This window comes from Stigmatopora nigra, chromosome 3 (assembly GCF_051989575.1).
Source record: "Stigmatopora nigra isolate UIUO_SnigA chromosome 3, RoL_Snig_1.1, whole genome shotgun sequence".
Classification (NCBI taxonomy): domain Eukaryota; kingdom Metazoa; phylum Chordata; class Actinopteri; order Syngnathiformes; family Syngnathidae; genus Stigmatopora; species Stigmatopora nigra.
The window spans coordinates 5,027,127-5,050,295 of NC_135510.1; the positions used below are offsets into that span (position 1 = coordinate 5,027,127).

Here is a 23,169-nt window from a genome sequence, read left to right on the forward strand (position 1 = left end):
ATATACACACACATACACACATACACGTATACACATTTACACATATACATATGTACTATGTACATATATATATATATATATATATATATATATATATATATATATATATATATATATATATATATATATATATATATATATATATATATATATATATATATATATATATACATATACATATACATAAATACTTTTTTATTTCATTTATTTACTTATTTATCACTTATTTATTTATGTCGAAAATGTCTTCTTCTGTGTCTGTATTCTCACCCTCTCGCTACCGTGACAGTGAAATTTCCCAAATACGGGATTAATAAAATGACCTAATCTAATCTAAAATAGATGATTAATTAGCATTGTCTTTAATTGCCCTAAAATTTAAACTGAATGAATTACGAGACCACCAAATTTGCAATCTGTTTTCGTTGTTCATGCAGCCCAACAATCATCACTTGATGAAGTTCTGCGAGCTGGTCGGCGTCACCTACGACGACATGTCCCAGTGGCTGTGCCACAGGAAGTTAAAGACGGCCAGCGAAACCTACATCAAGACCCTCCCCCGCCTGCAAGCTACAAACGCCCGAGATGCTCTCTCCAAACATATCTACGCCAAACTCTTCAACTGGATCGTGGAGCATGTCAACAAAGCACTCATAACCAATATGAAGCAGCACTCCTTCATCGGCGTCCTCGATATTTACGGGTATGAGAGACATTCCGTGGCGTAGCGTAAGAATACGTTGGGCTCAACAAATATTAATATTGATTTTCTATTTGTCAACAAGGTTTGAGACGTTTGAAATCAACAGTTTTGAGCAGTTTTGCATCAACTATGCAAATGAGAAACTCCAGCAGCAGTTCAACATGGTAGGCACAATCTTTTGACATTATAGCTGTTTTCTTATAGCAGGGGTGTCAGACTCGGGTTGGTTCATGGGCTGCTTTAATGTCAACTTGATTTCACGTGGGCCGGACCATTTTAAATAGAATATTTTTATTAATTTTTTTATAAATGGATTAAAAGAACTGGATTAAAAGCCCTGAATATTCAGTTTTTTGTAGATCTAAAACTGTTTATTTTAGCTTTTTTATACAATTTTAGATTTGACAAAATTATTTTTAAACTAAATACACAGAAAAAAATGGATTAAAAAATGACAATTACTGATTTAAATGGGGGAAAGTCAGGAAATTTAATATACATTTATACTCTTCATTTTAATTTGATCCAAAAACAGAAAGTCGGCACTCATGATTTACTTTCTCGGGCCACACAAAATGATGCAGGGGGCCAGATTTGGCCCCCGGGCCGCCACTTTTTCATGTGTCTTACAGTATATATTGTAAATAGAAGCGAGTGGTTAAATTTTGGATGTAAATGTCAATTACGACCAAATATGGTTCTTAGAGTTTTTGTTAGGGGGGAAAAAAGGAAAAACTAAAAACGTAAAAACGGGGTACTAGCACTTCTAAATCTTTCTTAAAATGTATATTTTCAGCAGAAAATCTTCTCAAAATATTTTGAAATTATTTCCTACTGGGGTTTTTATGTGTTAACATACTAGTCACGTCACATCACTCAGCTCGTTGTCCTCCTTTGGGATTCGAACCCAGTCAACCATGCTGACGACCGAGGATCTGCCGTGTGTATAGAAGGTTATTGAATGAAGAAAAATAATGCAAATCGTAACAGAACTAGTAAAGGACAAATCCTATTTGTGGTATTAAAGTGAGCCCAGCTGGGACATCCCTAAGAAATTCTTTGTTTCCAAATATTACATAATGTTCTATTACTATCGTTAGTTTCTAAAGAGAATTAATCCCACTCAGCGGTCATGTTTGCCCAGCGGCTTGATTTATAGCTGTCGAAAAAAGCCTTGCGACTGAAAATACACGTGACTCCTGAATTGGATCCGATCTTGTGACTAAATCTGATACTAACCATTACTCTAAATATAACCTTTTTGGATACTGATACTAATACTGAGTGCGGGTTTGTTTTGTATTCAAATTAATGTGTATTTTGTATTCAAACCCTACTGGGAGATAAAGAAAATATGTAAGAAACAAACTGCATTGATGTGACCAGTGTTGGACATGCGTAACTGCAGTTTGCTGTTAATTTCAAATCTTACGCTGTGTCAAAGTGGCGGCCTGTGGGCCAAATCTGGCCCGCCGCATCATTTTGTGTGGCCCGGGAAAGTCAATCATGAGTGGTGACTTTCTGTTTTAGGATCAAATTCAAATGAAGAGTATAGATGTATATTAAATTTCATGATTTTTACCCTTTTAAATCAATAATTGTCATTTTTTAATACATTTATACTGTGTTTTTAGTTCAAAAATAATTTAGTAAAATCTAAAAATATATCAAAAAAGCAAAAATAAACATTGTTTTTCGACCTATAAAAAACGGAATATTCAGGGCTTTTAATTCAGTTATTTTAATCCATTTATCCCAAAAAAATCTAAATATTATATCTAAAATGGTCTAGCCCACATTAAATCAAGTTGACGTTAAAGCAGCCCGCGAACCAACCCAAATCTGACACCCTTGCCTTACAGTGATCCTCTTTTATAACGATAAACGGTATTCAGCCGTCAATTTAACTTTCGATTTGATTTTTTTTTTTTTACACTGTAGCAACCTGTCATTTAAACATCCATGCTTCTTGTTTGTATGATTGCAGCATGTATTCAAGCTGGAACAGGAGGAGTATATGAAGGAGCAGATTCCTTGGACTCTCATTGACTTCTATGACAATCAGCCCTGCATCAACCTCATCGAAGCCAAGATGGGGGTTTTGGACCTGCTGGATGAAGAGTGCAAAGTACTGTCTATTAACATTAGCATTGTATTTCTTCATTCTTTACATTTATTCATTCATTCATGGCGCGTCTTTCCTTAGATGCCAAAAGGCTCTGACGATTCGTGGGCTCAAAAGCTTTACAACACGCATCTGAAGACGTGCTCCCTCTTCCAAAAGCCACGCATGTCCAACCGGGCCTTCATCATCCAACATTTTGCCGATAAGGTGGGTCTGACCTGGCCATGTTGAGAGCACTACTAGTGGTTTGTAGGATTTGAAAGTCTTTATGGAAAAGATTGGGTGTTGCTTTTGTGGGCTAAATTTAGAATTGCTACGGGGCTTTTTCTTTGTCATCTTTGTTTTCATATGCAAGAAAAAAAGCTAAAGGGAGGAGAGTGGTATTAGAAATTCACTTAGGGTGCAATGCAGCGTTATTTTCAGCTCACACAGTAGATATGCGGTTTCACATTAATGGGTCAAGGACTAACATAGGTTTTCTCATGAGGCTGTTATTTGATATCTTTTATACATTAATTACTTTATACAGTACTTAGCATTGGTCAGAAATCACACGGTACTTTAAATCAATTATTTTTAGAAATGTACTTGGTAGTATTGTTTTGAAAATGTATTTAAGTAATGTACTAATGAGCATAACATAAGTATCAAATATTAGAAAATATTTTCATTTATATTAATGATGAAAACCATTTTTTTTATTTTAACATAATGTAAATAGAATTATATACAGTAATCCCTCAATTATCGCGTCTTCACTTATTACAAATTCACTATCAGTATTTTTTTTTAATCATTTAAAATTTAACCAGGGAACCAAAAATGTAGTTAAAATTTCTATTTTTTTATTTTTCACACCGTGGAAAAACTTGCCTTTGAGTTGTTATATTCTGAATAAAATATTCAAAACTACGGTTGCTGAGTGTAAAGATGTAAAAAAAAATAATAATAATACTTGAATTTTTTATTTTATGTGTTAATGTGAAGAAAACTTTCTTAAGTGTCGGATGTTTTTTCTTTTTTTTCACCTCTTTGATTGAATCTCTTGTGCATAACTTCATTATAACTTGGCTTTCACCATAAGTCCTGTTATGACATGGATGAATGAGATTTTTGCTTCTTTTAATGATAACAAAGTTATGTTTTCATGTGATTTCTTTTCTCAACATTCCATTTTTTTGTGGTGCAGGTTGAATATCAATGTGAAGGTTTTCTGGAGAAGAACAAGGACACGGTGAATGAAGAACAGATCAAGGTTCTCAAGGCCAGCAAGGTGACGTGTGAACACACACACACACACACACACACACACACACACACAAAGTAAATCCCTCATGTTTTATCCATCTCATTCAAATACAAAACTGTACTCATCGAAAATCATGCTGAGTTGGGAACAATTTCTAATTTGCATCCAGCTTGGGCTCTTTTCAGTTTGGAGGCTAAGCGCCCTCTAGTGGACATGTATATACAGCAAAGGAAAATAATCCTGGCCACACCGTTCAATTTTTAAGTGTGACATTAAGCAGTGATTATTCTAAATATAGGCTAATACAGATTTGTACTGTTATAGCAAAATGAGGACTTATTGTATGTATTATAATATTTTTGGGGGGTTTAGGTTCATTTTATTTTTTCCTGAAAAGATTTACAAAAATGGGGAAGTGCGAATATAGAATGGGAAATGAAAACTGGGTGGAAGTACTAAGCCACATCCGAAAACTGTTGCAATAAATGTCAAATGGAAGAAAAAAAATGTCACTTGAAACCACTTGACACTGTGCAGGGAACATTTGCAGCATGCATGGAATCATTGCACTTAAAGTCAACTTTGTTAGCAAAGGGGTTCAAATTGACTCAGCCATTTTTAACCCTTTATCCTAAAACACGTGCGTCAAAGTGGTGGCCCGTGGGCCAAATCTGACCCACTGCATCATTTTATGTGGCCCGCCAAAGTAAATGATGAGTGCCGACTTTCTGTTTTAGGATCAAATTAAAGTGAAGAGAATAGATGTATATGAAATTTCCTGATTTTCCCACTTTTAAATCAATAATTGTAATTTCTTAATCAATTTATTTCTGTTTTTAGTTCAAAAATCATTTTATAAAATCTAAAAATAAATTTAAAAAGCTAAAATAAACATTGTTTTAGATAGATTAAATGAATATTCAAGGCTCATAAACCAGTTCTTTTAACCCATTCATAAGAATAGATAAGGGGGAGGGTGATTCTCAAATTCTACTATTTTGCACCAGGATGTATTAAAAGTTTGTTTTTGAGTTTTAGATACATTTCCCATAAGTTTACCCTTTACATCCTGACTGCTTTTTGTCAAGATTGTACTCATTGGCTTGCTTTGCCAGCGTCAGACGTCCGATCCCTTTGAAGCGGGACGGCTGGCAGCCTCCCATTTCAAACGGATGCGACGTCTACTATCGATGAACTCATTTCAATTCAAATAGTTCATCATCACATCCTTTTTTTTCACTGTTTCCATAGCAATATGGCGAATGGCAATGTTGACATTATGTTTTGATGTCACTTGTGTTCTGTTGTCATTGTGTCTCCATGTGTTGTCCATGTATGTCGGTTCTGTCTTCATCATGACAACCCTCCTCCCTCCCTACCCGTCAGCAGAAGGTAAACCTAGGCGTGTGATGTGACACTAGTCGGCCTATAGCTCTTTGTTTATCTTCTTTATCTTCCTTTTTGCTCCACAACTCATTCGCTCTAACCGCACTGGGTCAATGAATTATTTGTCACTGCATGGGGAGATTTAAAGATTTCAAAATGAAGCATGATTGGTCGCCATGGATACCAGGGAGGATGCTGTGAAAGGATTGGTTTGGTGTGAAGGGATTTGGGTGGATGGAACTATTTTTTTTTTCGCATGCTGTACTAAAAGCAGGTGTATCTCAATAAATTAGAATATTTTGTGAAGCTTTATTTTGGTTCAGTGATGGGAGTCAACTAGTTTGCCTAACTAATTAGTTAATAGTAAATATTCTCTGATTTATTTCAGGCCAATTTATTTTTTTTATTAAAAAATATGAAAGGAGTGAAAGTAACAATAAATATTCTCTTATTTATTTGATTTATTAATAGTTTAAAAAAATGCAATTATTTAAAAAAATATACATTTTTAAATATTTTTGTATTCTGTTTTGTTTATTATTCATCAATTTTGATCATGTTAGAATAACCATAGTTTATTTCTATTCCTAATTTCACTTGTTTATGAAAAGATAGTAATATAAATGTAATGAAAAAATAATATTTGATAATAATTGAAGTTTTACACTTATTCTATTTTATTGAGATGCACTTCACTGATGATAATTTCATAACTTTTACATGATGGTTATTGGCTGCTTAAAAAAACTTGATGGAAAAAAACACTAATCTACATTGTCATTCTGTATATACTAAAGGTAGGATCTTAACAAAGTAATATTGTCTAAATAATAGTCTAACTTCTTAACCCGATCTAAATCTAAAATGTGGAAATTGCTGGACTGTTGAAAATCACAGTGGAACCTCACATATAACTCAGTGGTGTCGAACATGCAGTCCGCGGGCAAGAAATGGTCTGCTCGGGTGTTCCAATCCGGCCCACCTGATTTTTCTGCCCAATGGGATCTTTGCAGCTCATTCATATCGCACGAACATAATTAAATGATTACCGGGCGTGACCTGTAAGTACCCTAAAATAGTAGTGGAAAAAAAGAATTGACGAATAAATAACTAATTGCCTGCTATTGACAATGATAGATGTCTATTTTTGGGCCAAACGTAAACTGGTCCAGCAAACTACATTTACGCAGCTGGCCGTTAAGTTGTCAAAAAGTTCAATTAGGACATCAAATAAGTGGTTTTGTTGTTCAAATTCGAGTTTCCACTGTAAGATGATTCCGTTATGTATGATCAAAGTTGTTTTTAATGATTGTATTTGGGGGTGGCTCGTTCCAGTTTGACCTGTTGGTGGAGCTGTTCTTAGATGAAGGCAAAGCTAGCAGTCCCACCGGTCAAACCCCCGGGACTGGAGGTAGGACCCGTCTCAGCATCAAACCGGACAAGAGCCGTGACAACAGCAGCAAAGAGCACAAGAAAACCGTCGGTTGCCAGGTTTGATGCTTTCAGTTACCGTTCCTCGCATCGACCCAAAAATACTCATTGTAAATCTTCCCTGTAGTTCCGAAACTCTCTTCAAATGCTCATGGAGACCTTGAACGCCACCACCCCCCACTATGTCCGCTGTATCAAACCCAACGATTTCAAGCAGGCCTTTGAGTGAGTCTCCTAGAAACCTTCCAATCTAACATTTCTTTCAACCTTCAATCGTTCTACTGTGTTATTTGGCAGTTTTGACCCTAAACGTGCGGTGCAGCAGCTGAGAGCCTGCGGGGTCCTCGAGACCATCCGAATCTCTGCAGCAGGTTTCCCATCCAGGTACTCTCTTGCTAGGACTCCCAGTCAAAAGAGACAGGATACTTAATGAGTTACAACGTTCTGGGTTCGCTCCCAGGCCGGTCCTCGCGGTGTGGAGTTTGCGTGTTTTCCCCATAGCTTGCATGGGTTTTTTCGGGGTACTCTGGTTTCCTCCCACATCCCCAAAACACGCAAAGTATGGCTAGTTCAGAAATAGGAAAACTACGGCCTGCGGGCCACATCCGGCCCGTGAGGCGTTTTAATCCGGCCTGCCAACATTGTCCAAAAAATGTTTCTTTTGTTGTTGTTTTTTTTTTAATCCCCAAGAAGCAGTGGAACTAGCTCCGTCCACTCTTATTTGTTTTTTCGTGTTTTACAGCCCCTCTATCTTTTTTATATTACATTTTAATTTTTCTTAATACATTCCTTTTTACTTGACTTTGTACTTTATACTTTTTACTTTAATGATGAGTATGTTAATACTTTAGTCCTTTTTTTCTGTTTATGTTTCATATGTATTGTTAACGGATGCACTTTTTTATATGTATCGTATCTTGTGCTGACCCGGCCCATCTATCAACTTTTTAAAGTCAATGTGGCCCCCGGGCCGAAATGTATGTCCACCACTGGGATAAGCGGTAATGAATTTGACATCTTCATTTTTAGATGGACATATCAGGAGTTCTTCAGCCGTTACAGAGTGCTGATGAAGCAGAAGGATGTTCTTTCCGACAAGAAGTTAACCTGCAGGAACGTTCTTGAGAAGCTGGTTGAGGTCCGTCCGGTCCCTTTTTTTTAAATCCTTTGCCTCTTCTTTGCCATCTGACCGATCCTGTCTTCTCTCAGGACCAGGATAAATACCAGTTCGGGAAAACCAAGATCTTCTTCAGGGCCGGTCAGGTGGCCTACCTGGAGAAGCTACGAGCCGACAAGCTTCGCGCCGCTTGCATCCGCATCCAGAAGACTATTCGCTGCTGGTTGGCGCGCAAAAAGTACCTTAGAATGCGCGACGCCGCCATCACTATTCAGAGGTTTATCCGAGGGTACCAGGCTCGATGGTGGGTTTCTCACAACTTCATCCGAGAGTGCTTTCTAAAATGCTAGTATTTTTACAGCTGCATTTTGGCGCTTTTTTTTTCATTTTAAGCTTGGCCAAGTTCATGCGCCGCACTCAGGCAGCCATCGTCATCCAGAAGTACCAGAAGATGTGTGTGGCCAAGAAACGCTACAGGGAGAAGCAAAAGGCCGCCCTGGCCATACAGACTATCCTTCGAGCTTACATGGCCCGACAGATGTACAAAGCGGTAATGCAAACACACACGCGCACCAAAGCCTGGTTTTAGGTTTTCTAAGATACAGTAATCCCTCGATTTTCGTAAATTCACTACTTTGTGATTTTTTTCTGCCATTATTATTATTATTATTTTTATTATTTACTTCAGTGCTGAGTTTTAGTCATAAGAGTGGCTTCTGCTTACGAGTTTCAGCGTGGATTTTCATATTTTTATGAACTTTAAAACAAACAAAAAATTAATAGGGGTGTTTTTTAAATTATTGCTTTATGTTTATTTTAGCTTTTTATATATATTTCTAGATTTGACAAAAAGATTTTTGAACTAAAAACAAAGAAAATATGGATAAGAAAATAGCAATTATCAATTTAAAAGGAGGAAAATCAGAAAATGTAATATAAATCGATACCCTTCATTTTAATTTGATCCTAAATCAGAAACTCAGCACTCATGATTTACTTTCCCGGGCCACACAAAGTGTTGCGGCGGGCCAGGTTTGGCCCCCCGGGCCGCCACTTTGACACCCGTGGTTTACATTAACCGCGATAGTTGAGGTATTACTGTCTAATGAAGAGACGTTCCTATTAGTATATTTGTCAAATACTACAAATCTTCTGTAGTTTACTGTATTTCCCTAAATAGTCCAATTTACTCCATTTTCTTCTCCTGCAGCTTCTCCGCCAGCACATGGCAGTGATCATCCAGAAGCGTGCCCGCGGCTGGCTGGCGAGACGCTGGTACAAGCGTTGTCTGAGCTCCATCGTCTACCTGCAGTGCTGCTTCCGCAGGATGAGTGCCAGGCGGGAGCTGAAGAAGCTGAAGATCGAAGCCCGCTCGGTGGAGCACTTCAAGAAGCTCAACAAAGGCATGGAGAACAAGATCATGCAGCTCCAGAGGAGGATCGACGAGCAGGTGGGCACCACCCTGCGATCCCCTGGCGTCTTTATCGCTCGGTGCATCTTCACGCAACCATGTTAAATGCACCATTACCAGACCAAGGAGAACAAGTCGGTCAACGAGAAGCTATCCGGCTTGGAGAACACCTACACCACGGAGAGCGAGCGGCTACGTGGAGAGCTGGGACGCCTTCGAGGTGTGGAGGAAGACGCCAAGAGCAAAGGCAACCAGGTCAGCTGTCTCCTGGAGGAGCTGGAGAAACTCCGGAAGGAGCTGAGCACCACACAGAAGGAGAAGAAAACCATCGAGGACTGGGCGCAAACGTACAAGGGAGAAATGGAGAAGGTACGCAAGAACATTTTATCAGTTATTTTCTTTCATGTACACCAGCTGTCGAAGATGAAATGAAGCAACAACAACAAAATTATCGGCATCATCGAGAAGGATGTTTCGCCACATTTTTTTTCCAGCACGAACTATATTCTGAACAAAAAGAGCCATTGTCAACACCCACGTTAACTGATAAGGCAACACTTTTGATAGTCTATTTTTAAACGCAGTCATTTTTATCTATCAGCATGCAAAGCAAACATGTTTTCCTTCAATTTAGATGGCTCAGAAAAGAAGGGGGCATTGGGCACAGTGTTGTCCCCCGGCAGGTGAGCATGCAGATTTGACTTTGCGTTTTGACATCCTGAATACAGTATCCTTCCTGTATTGTATGTTTTAGTTGGAAATCTACATGGTGATATACAGTGTTCCCTCGGTTATCGCGGTTAATCGGGACCACCCGCGATAAGTGAATTTCCGCGAAGTAGGGATTCCCCTTCAAAAATGCTTAATTTGAATTTAATTCAATTTTTTTTTTTTTTTTATTAAATTTTATTTTTTTATTTATTCTTTACCCCCCCCCCCTTGTATACAGTACACCATAAAGAATACGGGTAGAGAGAGTGAAATTCATGTTATAACAAAAAAAAATGTAAAATATGTGCAATGTAATATTTGTATTTTTTTTTCCAAAAAAAATCCACGAAGCTCTGAGTCCGCGGTAGCTGAACCGCGAAGTAGTGAGGGAACACTGTACTTGTAGTTTTAGTCAGAAATCTACATGGTGATATACTTGTAGTTTTAGTGGGAAATCTACATGTGATATATTTGTAGTTTTAGTCAAATCCAGTAGAATAAAAAACAAATAGTTGTGCTTTCCCTGAGGTGTTAAACAAAGGTCAACTTTTGGTCCCATTTTGAACAGGTATTTTCAAGCAATTTTTCTTGGTCATTTTTTGGCTCATCAGCAGAAATTATGTGCAACCGACTGGCTCCAATTGGAATATACTCACTATTTAAAATCTTTCCTCTAATTGGCCGTCATCGGAGCTTGGGTGTTAATTCACATTCAGACCAGGAGGCCAACTCCTTTTTACCAGAGAAGGATGATTATTATTCATTTAACAGACTTGACTCTCAAACCTGGGTGGTGTTGGGTTTTTTTTAGACGGTATCAGAACTGAAGGATCAGAATGGCTCGCTGAAGAAAGAGAAGGACGACTTGAACAGGTTGATTCAGGAACAGAGTCAGCAGATGACAGGTGAGTGCACGTTTCTTGAAAAATCTATTTACAAAGCATTTAAATATGCAGATGCCATCTTAGTTTACAACATCTTCCATCATATAGCTCCTCCCCCACTGCAAGATTTTATACAAAAAAAAATCCAAAACATCAACAATGGCTGGCTCTAGAGGTGACTGTGTAGTGAGTGCTTCATACCTGGAAGTCAATAGCAATTACCGTATTTTCACGACTATAAGGCGCACTTAAAAGTCTGAAATTTTCTCCAAAATAGTCAATGCACCTTATAATTCAGTGCGCCTTATATGTGGAAAAAGGGTAATTCATTGAGGGTGCACCTTATAATGCGGTGCGCCTTATAGTCGTGAAAATACGGTACCTGCAGGAGAAAAAGATACCACACACAAAACAACACACCCTACGATAGTGTGTACCCAGGCTGACAGTCTTAACATACTACTTTTTACATCCGGACATGAGAAGAATATTTTCCACGTAAGATCTGGTGAATGCAGTTGCACTTTTGTCTTCTCGCAGAGAAAATGGAACGTACGATTGCAGCGGAGACTCAGCAATTGGAGACGGATCTCAACGAGGAGCGCTCTCGCTACCAGAATCTCCTGACAGAACACCTACGCCTCGAGGAGAAGTACGACGACCTCAGAGAGGTGCGGGATTTTTGGAAAAGTCAATTCAAGTCAATTAGAACTGACTGACTTTGATTTTTTACCATTTTTAAAAACATATATTTTCAGCATATCTCCAAGCCCGGCCACAGAAGAACCGATTCCACACACAGCAGCAACGAATCCGAGTACACCTACAACTCCGAGTTCGCCGAATCGGAAGAAAGTTCCCGGGCCGCAGAGGTACATCCAGTCGAAATGATGAACCGGCCGCCGTACTTTTTTGCGCTCTTGACGTGGGACGGCTCGTTCTGCAGGATTTGACGCGAGGAATGGATACATCGCTCACGCTCAAGCTGCAAAAGCGACTTACAGAGCTGGAGCAAGAAAAGCAGTCGCTGCGTGATGAGCTGGAAAACAAGGAGGAGCAGTTTCAGAGGGCACGAGCCAGGGTAATCCTACCAAACCTACCTTGTTGAGGAAATGCAACGTCTTAAGTCAAGGATGTCAAGAGAAGTTCCTATTAGTATAATCCCTGAATATTCAGTTTTTTGTAGATCTAAAACAATGTTTATTTTTGCTTTTTTTTAATATATTTTTAGATTTTACAAAATGATTTTTGAACTAAAAACACAGAAAAAAATGATTAAAAATTACAATTATTGATTTAAAATTGGGAAAATCAGGAAATTTAATATACATCTATACTCTTCATTTCAATTTGATCCTAAAACAGAAAGTCGGCACTCATGATTGATTTTCCCGGGCCACACAAAATGATGCGGCGGGCCAAATTTGCCCCCCGAGCCGCCACTTTGACACATGTGCCTTACTGTGTTGAGTTTGGATGTATCTTAAGTTTTAAAGCCGTGGTTCTTGAAGTGTGGTCCAAATTCCACAGTGATGTCAAAGGTTTTATATTGACAATGACAGATGTCCAATTCAATTAAACTGGTTGCGAATCCTCATCTTTCAGCACCATTGATGGCGCCAGACGTCTAATTCCTTTTGACTAGGCCAAAGAGATCATCTTAGTCCTTGCTAATTATTCTCCTGTACTACTTCCTCTAAAAATGTTTTCTTTCCCTTATTTCAGGATGAATCCGAGTTCAAAAAGGCGCGTGGGGCAGAGTTGGAGTATGAGTCCCTTAAGGTGGGTTACTTCAATGCTTATGTTGTATTTGTTCTTTGACATCCTAATTTGCACATCCATCCAGCGTCAAGAACTGGAGTCCGAGAACAAGAAGATGAAGCATGACCTGGCCGAGATGAGGAAAAGTCTGTTGGGTGGCCCGGCTGCAAGCGCGGGTGCGCCCGGATCGCCGGCCTACAAGGTGCTCTTGGATCAGCTCAACTCCTCCTGCGAGGAGCTGGACGTGCGCAAGGAGGAGGTGCTTATCCTGCGCTCGCAGCTGGTCAGCCAGAAGGAAGCCAGGCAGCACAAGGTATGTTTATTTTGATGTGTCTGACCGTCTCTTGGGCCCCTCTTTCGGCATACCTGTCCAAGACTCCCCCTTCCCCAAATACGATATAATCCATCAATATCCATTCTTTCAAAGTAGACCTTTATAAAAAAAAAAAATACGCATCTGATTATTGACATTTACACTAAAATGATGTTATTTGCATGGAGGGTCTAAATAATCTGTCAAAATAGAATGGCCTTAATGACCTATCCTATTGCAAAAAAAATAAATAAAAAAATACAGTGGTACCTCGAGATATGAGCTTAATGCATTCCGGGACTGAGCTCATATGTCGATTTTCTAGTATCTCAAGATAAATATTGGCTCAAAATTGTACTCGTATGTCAAATTGCTCGTATGTCGGGATACTCGTATCTCAAATTGCTCGTATGTCGGGATACACGTATCTCAAATTGCTCGTATGTCGGGGCACTCGTATCTCAAATTGCTCGTATGTCGGGATACACGTATCTCAAATTGCTCGTATGTCGGGGCAATCGTATGTCGAGGTACCACTGTGTCAAAATCCTCTTCACAAAGTATGCATGGCAAAAAAGAAACATTTTACCTATATTTATTATGGTTTTGCTAGTTTGATGAATAACCTGACTTAACCTTTGTCACTGACATCCTTTTTTTTTATCATTTTGAAACCAACATCCAACCCTCCATGTTGTGTGTGAACTACATTTTACGCGATTTTGCTTGCATCTTCAGTGTCTTACTCTCGCTTCTGTATCTTCTCCCCTTCCATCCACGCTTTCCAACAGGATGAGAAGGTATTTTTTTAACCCACTTCCATTTCATCTACTGTCAAAGTCTCCTTTATAAACCAATCATGTTGTACACACATTTTAGGAGACCATGACAGAAGTCGCCGTCCATGTGGAGGACATTTCCAAACTGAAAGATGCCGATGAACTCAAACAAGCATACATCGGTCTCAAAGACACCAACAGGTATGGTGGATCCCTCCCCAAACACCCCTACTTTTCGTTCTTAGCGCCGTAGTCTTCCGACTCTCGGTTCCTTTGGGTTTAGTCACCGACGATTGAACAAGGACTTGTCCCGTGCAGATCTTCCAGGTTCGCGTGTAAGCGGCTAGAAGTCAAACAGCTGCTGAGTAGGCTCAGGTAACAGTTGAGGTGGTCTGTTCCATGCCATGTGGAAGGCCAGCATGCATGGCTGAGGGAAGAGTGACTCATACTCACTGGTTCCACGCCATGAAGACTTTCATACGATGCTAACCGCATGTCCGAGAAAACTGTTGTAGTGTTTTCTTTTCGGCTTCAGGACGACCGAATTAGGCGGTTCGTAAAGGCAGCAACACATCACAGCATTGGATGTGATTTTGCAGCAGGTTTGGAAACAGTTTTGGACAAACTGTGTCAAACTGGTGGCCCGTGGACCAGGTGCGGCCCGCCAGATGACTTTTTGTGGCTCTAAAGTAAATCATGTGTCGATTTTGTATGGTGATAAAACTCAAATGAAGATTATAGTTTGTTTTTACCTCTACTTAAAAAAACAACTAAATATTTTTATCCTGAAAATTCAATATTTAATTTTTTCCTGTAAAAAAAATAGGCATTTAGATAAAACCGACTGTCTTAATAATTTGAAAAAGACCTTTCTTTAAAATGTATCGACTGAAAACTCAATATAGTAATATTTGCTATTTAGAGGATTGACATAGAGACATTAAAATGGGTTTGACACTTCGGTTGGACGCCTCAATGTCCATCCTAGTTTGCTTCTTTTTTACGCTAATGTGGACGGCTCAATTCCACTCACTTCTTGTTGACTCCCTGGCCAAAATAAGTTTACCTGCATCACTTATTCAGATCCAAAGTATTGCCATATGAAGGCAATGCTAGTGTGTATGAGCAAGGAAGCTAACGCAGCAGCGTGACCTTCGTAAATCTGTCGAGTTTTTGTCCGTAAAATTACGTTTTGAGCCACCATGTTGTCCCTTTTCCATTCATCTCATTCACCTTGCATCACCCTGTTTGTGATCATGTTTTTCATCTTTTTCCCATTGTGTAGTTCTCCTGGCTTCTTTTATAGAGTAAAATTGTGCTCAATACTGCTTTCAACTTCATCAGATTTGGTCTACGTCTAATAATATGTAATAATAACCAATGTTTAACAACCATCTTTTCATTCCCGATCAACTTCTGATACTCTCTTCATTGGAGTCAGATGAATTGAACTAATAATGCTTGATTTAGTGGTCAGTAGCATAGATTGTACTTCATTAATTTGCCTGTAAAATGAAGTGACACACCACTAAACCCTTCAAACCCCGCCTGTCTCATCCCCTTGCATGTTTTCATTCGTTGTTGTGCTTTTCATGTTCCCTTTTTTTTATTCCTTTGGTGTGTTGACGGTCAGATCGGCGGCGCCAGACTTCCAAAAACTGAACGAAGATGGAGAGCTGTGGCTGGTTAATCAGGGCTTAAAGGAGACCATCAGGTGGAACTGTCTGATCTTCTCTCAATTCCAATTCACCTTTAGGAATAGCGCCGTTAGAGCTTTTCCCATATAAGACAATACGTATTAGTATTTTACAAGGTCTGCCTATTTTGAACAGTTGTCATTTTCAAAGACTTTGTGAGGGTACGATAATGTTTCCACGCCATTGGCGGCAGTAAGCGTCCAATCCGTTTGAGATGGATTGGACGTCTATCGCCGCCAACGACTGTGTGTCATTTCAATTCGATTTTTCTTCTCACACTTGGAGTCTAATTGGTTGTTGTCTATTTTGTGAACCATGCATGGCAGGCTACTGGAGCATCAGTTGCAGACCCAACGGCGGAGTTACGACAGCGAGGTTGAATCTCTACGTGGCGAGCTGCAGAACGTGAAGGAGGAAAACAACCGGCAGCAACAACTCCTGGCTCAGAACCTCCAGCTTCCCCCGGAGGCTCGCATCGAAGCAAGTTTGCAGCACGAAATCACGCGGCTCACCAACGAGAACCTGGTATGCCTTTACCTACTCTATCCCCTTCTATTACTTTTGCTCAAAAGTTTGCCGGTCGTCTCTCCAAAATCATTCAGGGCCTAATCGGGACATACCTAGATAGTTATTGCATTAGATTGGCTTAAATAGGTTGGGCATTTAAAATGATTGCCTACTTCTGGAACATTTTGGTTTGTATTTTGGGATTCCCACCATCATGTTGATGAAATATAGTGAACCCCTGGCTATAGGATCCCTGCTTTACTTTTTTTTTTATTTTTCTTCCACGTTACAAAGTGAAAAATGCGTGACCAGACGTTTGGTCGCCGGTCTTTTGGTCACCGGTCAAATGTACTTAGATATTAAACCGTACTTAGATATTAAACAGTACTTGGATATTAAACAGTACTTGGATATTAAACAGTACTTGGATATTAAACAGTACTTAATATTAAACATTATTTAGATATTAAACATTACTTAGATATTAAACAGTACTTAGATATTAAACTCTCTTAGATATTAAACTCTCTCTCTTAGATATTAAACTTTCTCTCTCATGTATAAATATCATTTTGAGAGCTGGTTTCAACAGTCACCATTTGACCGGCGACCAAACGTCCGAGCACCGGAAAATGACGTCCCCTTTTTACGCCATTTGTCCGCCTGTGTGTTAATATTGGGATTAAAATGGCAGATTGGGCAAGTTTTTGCTGATTTTATAATGTTATGTAAAGTCCAATCAGTGCCCTCCCTTTCTCTGACATGACACTTTGGGGTCTTTAACCTGAATGTGTGACATACGGATGCTATGACCTGACAGGAGCTGGTGGCCAACGACCCCGCGGCGTCCCGAGAGGCACGAGTCATCATTTTACGCCGGATGGTTGTATGTACAGATTGCAGGGATTTTACTCTGTTCTGCACGAGGGTTCAAACTAACAGTTGTGCGCTTTCAAAGGCTGATTGCATCTGAACTTTTTTTTTTTCCAGCAGTACTTACTAACGGGGAAGCAGCTTTCCTACTTTTTTCTTCTCTTTTTACTGCCAAAGTGTCCTGCTAAATTGTTTTTTCCTCCAAATTACCTCAGCAGCTTTCAAGTTGGCTTGAGAGCAAATCGCTTTTGGCTTTGTGGTGGCTTGTTTGAGGTCTAAAGAAATGTTGGATTTTTCTCCCTCAGAATTATGTGATAGTGCATGTTTTTATCAAAAATAATCTACAACGGAGGTATTTATGTCAATATAGTTTTAGTTTGGTTATTAAAATATTTTTTTCAGTTATTCTACACTCATTGAGGGGAAAAATTTAGATTCTCTGTTAGTTTTTTCCCCCAAAAATTTGAATTTATTAAAAGAAAGAAGCTGTTCTTTTGACAAAAGGAACATTAATATTTTTTATTTCTGTTTAGGATCTTTTGTACCCTTTAATTTCATTTTAATGCACGTTGCAGTAGCCTAGTAAAAACTTGTTTGAATCCTTTTTTTTTCCCTCGATATCCCAAAATGATCCAATAACAATCATTAATATAATTGAAGTTCATGAAAATTTCCAGGGATAGTCAAACTTTTTCAGCCCATTGTACAGAATGAGAAAAAAAGATAAGTTTGACCCCTTGGTTCTAAAATTAACCAGCAACGTCCACACAGTTCTGCATTTAACCAATAAGGCGGTGACGCTTAAGAAGCTGCGACTACAAGATGAAGGTTTTTCAAGTTAGTCCTCACAAGTCTTCTTCTTTTTCTCTCTGTCCAATTCAGGATCTCATGGAGCAGCTGGAGAAGCAGGACCGAACCATCCGCAAGCTCAAGAAACAGCTGAAGGTTTACTCCAAGAGAATTGGAGAGATGGGAGGTAACAAATAATCACCTGTGACGTTATCATTGCGACTCGTATCGGAGCCGATCGTATTTTTGCCTCTCAGCCGGCCAATCGGAAGCCCAGACGTCCCCTGGCCAGATGGTGGACGAGCCCGTCCATCCGGTCAACATTCCTCGCAGGGAGAAGGACTTCCAGGGAATGCTGGAGTACAAGAAGGAAGACGAGTTGAAACTGGTCAAGCACTTGATCCTGGGTGAGTTGGGCACTTTTCATGACAAATGAATGCAAATGGCAATTAGTGCAAAATGTCTTGAACTGGGCGTTTGGTTTTGGGACTCGCAGAGCTGAAGCCTCGTGGCGTGGCTGTCAACCTGATCCCGGGTCTGCCCGCTTACATCCTCTTCATGTGCTTGAGGCACGCCGACTACGTCAACGATGAAAAGAAGGTCCGCACGCTGCTCACGTCCACCATCAACAGCATCAAGAAGATCTTGAAGGTTTGTATGAATGTTTGTGTTGAGTTACATGCACTTTTAATGACTTTTTTCTTGTGCTATCAGAAACGAGGAGATGACTTTGAGACTATCTCCTTCTGGTTGGCCAACACATGCCGTTTCCTGCACTGTCTCAAGCAGTACAGCGGCGATGAGGTAAAAAAAGTCTCCTGTATTAAGTCTCTGTTCTGCCTCTATCTGTATTTGTTTTTTCCCCATGCTTTAATGGAGATACTATGACAGGGGTGAACAAACTTTTGGGCCCGGGGGCCACATTGACTTTAAAAATTCGACAGATGGGCGGGGTCAGCACAAGATAAGATACATATAAAAAAGTGCATCCGTTAACAGTACATATGAGACATAAACAGAAAAAAGGACTAAAGTATTGACATACTCATCACTCATCATTAAAGTAATAAGTATTGAGTACAAAGTAAAGTACAAAGGAATGTATTAAGAAATAAGATATGATATTCGATTTGAATGTCGAAGCAATGTAAGTACTAAGTAAACATATCATGCTGTTTGTATGATGATCAACGCACTGAATTATTATTTTGTCTTGAAAAATGCGTCCCGCCAGGACTTCATGAAGCACAACACTTCCCGACAGAACGAACACTGTCTGTCCAACTTCGACCTGACCGAGTACAGATCGGTGATCAGCGACCTGGCCATCCAAATCTACCAGCAACTCATCAAATGCATGGAGAACACCCTTCAGCCCATGATAGGTGCACTGACTCTGCTTATTATCTCGTTTTAATCCCATTTGGATTGGGTGTCTATCGTACGCAATGGCAGCCAAAGAATTACAGTAATCCCTCGATTGTCGCTGTTAATGTAGATCAACAAAAAAATGCTAAAGTTGGGTCACTCCTATTTCATTTTTTTTTTACTTCAGTGCTTAGTCTTAGTAGCGGAGAAAAGAGGAGTGGCTTCCACTTGCGAGTTTCAGCGTGGGTTTTCACATATTTTTATGAACTTTAAAAAATATATTTTATTTCACTTTAGTGCTAAATTTTAGTAGCAAGCAAAGGACAGGGGAGTGGCTTTTTCAGATTTTTCTGAACTGAAAAAACATTTAATTAACAAAAAAAATTCCCCCAGAAATAAAATGTGATGTAGTGAAGCCACAATATTCGAGGGACTACTGTAATACTTTTCTTTCCTGGATTGCAATATTTAATAGTGCTTTTTACTTCAGTTTTGAGTTCTAGTAGCAAGCAGAGGCCCTGGGATTGGCTTTTTTCACATTTTTATTCACTTACAAAAAAAACATTTAATTAGCAAAAAAAAGTGATGTAGTGATGCAGTGATAATCGAGGGATTACTGTAATACTCTTCTTTCCTGGATTGCCATGCTCTAAAAATAAAAATGTCTAGTTTTTTTGGCTATTCCATCCAGAATCCAAACAAGGATGTAATAGCCGCATGTTTATTTGCGTCAGTGTCCGGCATGCTGGAGCACGAAACCATCCAGGGCGTGTCCAGCGTGAAGCCGACGGGCCTGCGCAAGCGGACGTCCAGCATCGCCGACGAGGGCACCTACACGCTGGACTCCATCCTGCGGCAGCTCAACGCCTTCCATTCCACCATGTGCCAGCACGGCACTGACCCGGAACTCATCAAGCAGGTGGTCAAGCAGCAGTTCTACGTCATTGGGGCCGTCACCCTCAACAACCTGCTGCTCCGGAAGGACATGTGCTCCTGGAGCAAAGGCATGCAGATCAGGTAGGGCGGAGATTTAACACCCAAAGCCGTCCATTGGCTTATGGCGCCGAATGACCAGTGCCCGTTCTTTTTGAAAAGGTACAACGTGAGCCAGCTGGAGGAGTGGCTTCGGGACAAAACTCTGATGAACTGCGGGGCCAAGGAAACTCTGGAGCCCCTCATCCAGGCCGCTCAGCTACTCCAGGTCAAGAAGAAGACGGATGAGGACGCCGACGCCATTTGCTCCATGTGCCTGGCCCTCACCACCGCGCAGGTACACTTCAGGATTGTATTCCCATCCGTCAAACTATTATTATTGTAAGGATCCGATGAATAAACATTGCGTTGTTTCTCTTAGATCGTGAAGGTCCTCAACCTCTACACTCCAGTCAATGAGTTTGAAGAGAGGGTGTCGGTCTCGTTCATCCAAACGATACAGGTAATAAACTTTGGTCAAGCGTGGTCGGAATCAGTATTTTGTTTAGCAGCATGGCCATGTTCCTGGTGGCCTTAAATACTCCTTGTAGGCAATGTTACCTCTAAGCTGCGCGCCTGCGTAATTGCACACTACTCTCGTCTCTTCTGCGCAGCAGCAATCTTTTGGCGTGCAGTAAATAAAATCAAAACTTTTTTTTACCCCTTCCCCCATAATGGCGCCGTTTATGCGGTAGCCAATGGCAGTAGCTCTGTCCACTTTTATGTTTTTCGTGTTTTACAGCATGTTTTATATGAAAATTAGAGGGAACATTGACATGCAAAGTTCTCTGTACTAGTCAATGCTCCCATTGGCCAGCAAGGTGTTGGGAGACAGCCAATGGGAGGCCTGTCAGGTGTTGGGAGCAACTCCAATCAAAATGAAATACAGGAAGTGTATTTACACTTGATTTTGTTTGACATTTCATCAACATTTTTCCCATCAACGCTTCTCTTAACTTGAATATCCTTATGCAAAAGTATTTGTAAGTAGAAGTACTGCTGTACTTAAAAACCCATAGCTTCAGCCTAGTTGTGATTATCGTCTCTACTTTTTCTAGACACGTTTGCGGGACCGCTGTGAGAGTTTACACCTTCTGATGGACACCAAAATGATCTACCCGGTCACCTTCCCATTCAACCCATCTTCCCTGGCTTTGGAGAGCATTCAGATCCCCAGCTCGCTCAACCTGGCCTTCATCACCCGCGTCTAAGCCAGGAACGCCACGTCGTCCATCTCACCGTCTTGCACCGTGAGCACAAACGTGCATGCTCCACGTGCTGTTTTATTCACGTCCGTGACATCATTTCCTCGGCGTATTTCGCATCCGGAAGAACGGAGTCAAAAAAAAAAAACGCCTACGTTTCCGTGCCATCGCCATCGAAGGCAGCCGGCGAATTCGTAGTCCGGCAAAGATCTGTCATTTGTCATTGTCGCTCGAGTCGAGACGACGACGGGCTTCTCGCCGCGTAATTTATGCACATTTAAACAAATATCTATAAATATGAACAATACGTGTATTTATTGCATTCTCCTGCCGCTTTGCCAAAAGGCGTTTAGTTTAGTTGCGCGCTAGGACCGTCCAGTCGCCGTCCAGTCGCCGTCCAGCTCACCGGATTAAGTGTATGTAGCACAGGTTTCTAGGACGCTAATCTGGCGTCATTTATTCATCGTATTTTTCTTGTTACCGACCGAGCAGCTTGGTGAGGTTATTTTTTTTCAGTGCCTCGGCTTCGTGTCATCTCTGCCTTTCGAAATGTACGCCATTTGTATGACCAAAAAAAAAACAATATGTCTGGCTTTTACGTTTTGGCGTGTCTGGCGGGACCTACGTTGATCTATATGCTTCGAAAGGATTCTAGACAAAAGGACGTTATTTTTTAGCGTTATTTTGTCCAAAAAAGACATTTGGTACGGTGGCCCATCATTATTAACCTAGTCATTTCATTTGAACCTTATTTCAATCCTATTTATTTTAGCAGTCTTTTGCAGCTTTGCTTTTGAAGCACCAAAGTTGTACATTTGCCACATGCAACATGGCTGACTTTTAACCAGTGAGGGCTTCAAATGTGGTGGCTTTTGCGACTTTGGGCGCTTAAAGAACTAACTTCTGTTTTTTTGTTTTTGTTTTTTTGCATATCGAGAATTATATACAGTTACAGTGATGACTCTCGATTAGCCAATCAAGAGACAGCAGTGAGTCTAGCTCCGCCCTAAGGTACGATGGATTTTTTTTTTTACTCCTTTAGCACTTTTTATCACTTTTCACTCTTTTAGGTTATTTATGTTATGGCATCATTTTTATGTATTCCAGCTAACTAATCAAACTAACTAATAGAACAAGAAAAATAATATTGTTAATAGGTTTTGTAAAGGTTACTGAGGGAAGGAAAACAGCTTGAATGTGAGGAAAAATGGAAGTACTCATAGTATACTAATTATTAGGGCCACGTTTTTTGTTTTGCTTTTTGGTTATATTATAATACACTTTTTTTTCAGTTCCAACTGGTCTCAGGCTATATTTTTTGTTTGCTTTTTTTATCACACATATCCTCATTCTACCTAGAAAAAGTTGTAAATATGTTTATTGCAGTATAAATGTCATTTTTCCTCATGTTGCCATTTTCACAAATACTTTGTTCTATCAGAAAGCCTTGTGTGGCACAATGGAATTGCTTTTTTTTGTCAAACCTGTTTCCTTAAGTGTAAACTCCTTTTTTTTTGTTTTCCCACACAGTAAAACATATTTCTAAAACCCTGCAAAGAAAACCGGTATAAATAAGACCTTGACAGGACCCTCATTACCATCTTTAACCCCTGACAAAAATGGGAAATGACATAAAATAGGCCTCCTTTCATTTGATAAAACTGGACCATTTGTAGTTCCTGGTAGCTGTGATTTAGTGGATGTGTTCACTGTTAACAAACTTGGAATAAAATGTCAAATCTGTAAAAGTATGATGAGAAAAATGAATAAAAGAATTCAAGCAACTGACATGTTGCCTGGAGGAAATGTCGATATTCCTATCGTCACAATGATAAATAAGTTCAGTGCCTTTTTGTCTGAAGACTGAAGTGACAGTAAAGGAGAATCC

General features: G+C 39.8%; 1 protein-coding gene across 4 annotated transcripts in view; it reads left to right on the top strand.

Annotated features, from left to right (window-relative positions):
* myo5aa (myosin VAa) overlaps positions 1-21,864 on the top strand; it is a 38,353-nt gene extending 16,489 nt beyond the window's left edge. Inside the window, exons 10-42 of one of the 4 annotated variants that reach the window (XM_077712415.1) lie at positions 438-703; positions 786-867; positions 2,691-2,831; positions 2,910-3,035; positions 4,018-4,101; positions 6,799-6,954; positions 7,022-7,119; positions 7,192-7,278; positions 7,924-8,032; positions 8,104-8,315; positions 8,405-8,561; positions 9,222-9,461; positions 9,543-9,791; positions 10,945-11,038; positions 11,558-11,688; positions 11,776-11,889; positions 11,964-12,098; positions 12,743-12,799; positions 12,864-13,091; positions 13,883-13,891; positions 13,971-14,071; positions 15,504-15,584; positions 15,894-16,092; positions 16,895-16,960; positions 17,830-17,923; positions 17,994-18,143; positions 18,233-18,387; positions 18,451-18,540; positions 18,971-19,121; positions 19,839-20,121; positions 20,200-20,374; positions 20,459-20,539; positions 21,135-21,864. In XM_077712415.1, the coding sequence (XP_077568541.1) occupies positions 438-703; positions 786-867; positions 2,691-2,831; positions 2,910-3,035; positions 4,018-4,101; positions 6,799-6,954; positions 7,022-7,119; positions 7,192-7,278; positions 7,924-8,032; positions 8,104-8,315; positions 8,405-8,561; positions 9,222-9,461; positions 9,543-9,791; positions 10,945-11,038; positions 11,558-11,688; positions 11,776-11,889; positions 11,964-12,098; positions 12,743-12,799; positions 12,864-13,091; positions 13,883-13,891; positions 13,971-14,071; positions 15,504-15,584; positions 15,894-16,092; positions 16,895-16,960; positions 17,830-17,923; positions 17,994-18,143; positions 18,233-18,387; positions 18,451-18,540; positions 18,971-19,121; positions 19,839-20,121; positions 20,200-20,374; positions 20,459-20,539; positions 21,135-21,287 (4,554 nt within the window). In that variant the 3' untranslated portion in view covers positions 21,288-21,864. The remainder of the gene's footprint in view (positions 1-437; positions 704-785; positions 868-2,690; positions 2,832-2,909; positions 3,036-4,017; positions 4,102-6,798; positions 6,955-7,021; positions 7,120-7,191; positions 7,279-7,923; positions 8,033-8,103; positions 8,316-8,404; positions 8,562-9,221; positions 9,462-9,542; positions 9,792-10,944; positions 11,039-11,557; positions 11,689-11,775; positions 11,890-11,963; positions 12,099-12,742; positions 12,800-12,863; positions 13,092-13,882; positions 13,892-13,970; positions 14,072-15,503; positions 15,585-15,893; positions 16,093-16,894; positions 16,961-17,829; positions 17,924-17,993; positions 18,144-18,232; positions 18,388-18,450; positions 18,541-18,970; positions 19,122-19,838; positions 20,122-20,199; positions 20,375-20,458; positions 20,540-21,134) is intronic. The other 3 variants (XM_077712418.1, XM_077712417.1, XM_077712416.1) reach the window with 3 other exon arrangements.
* The last annotated feature ends 1,305 nt before the right edge of the window (positions 21,865-23,169 follow it).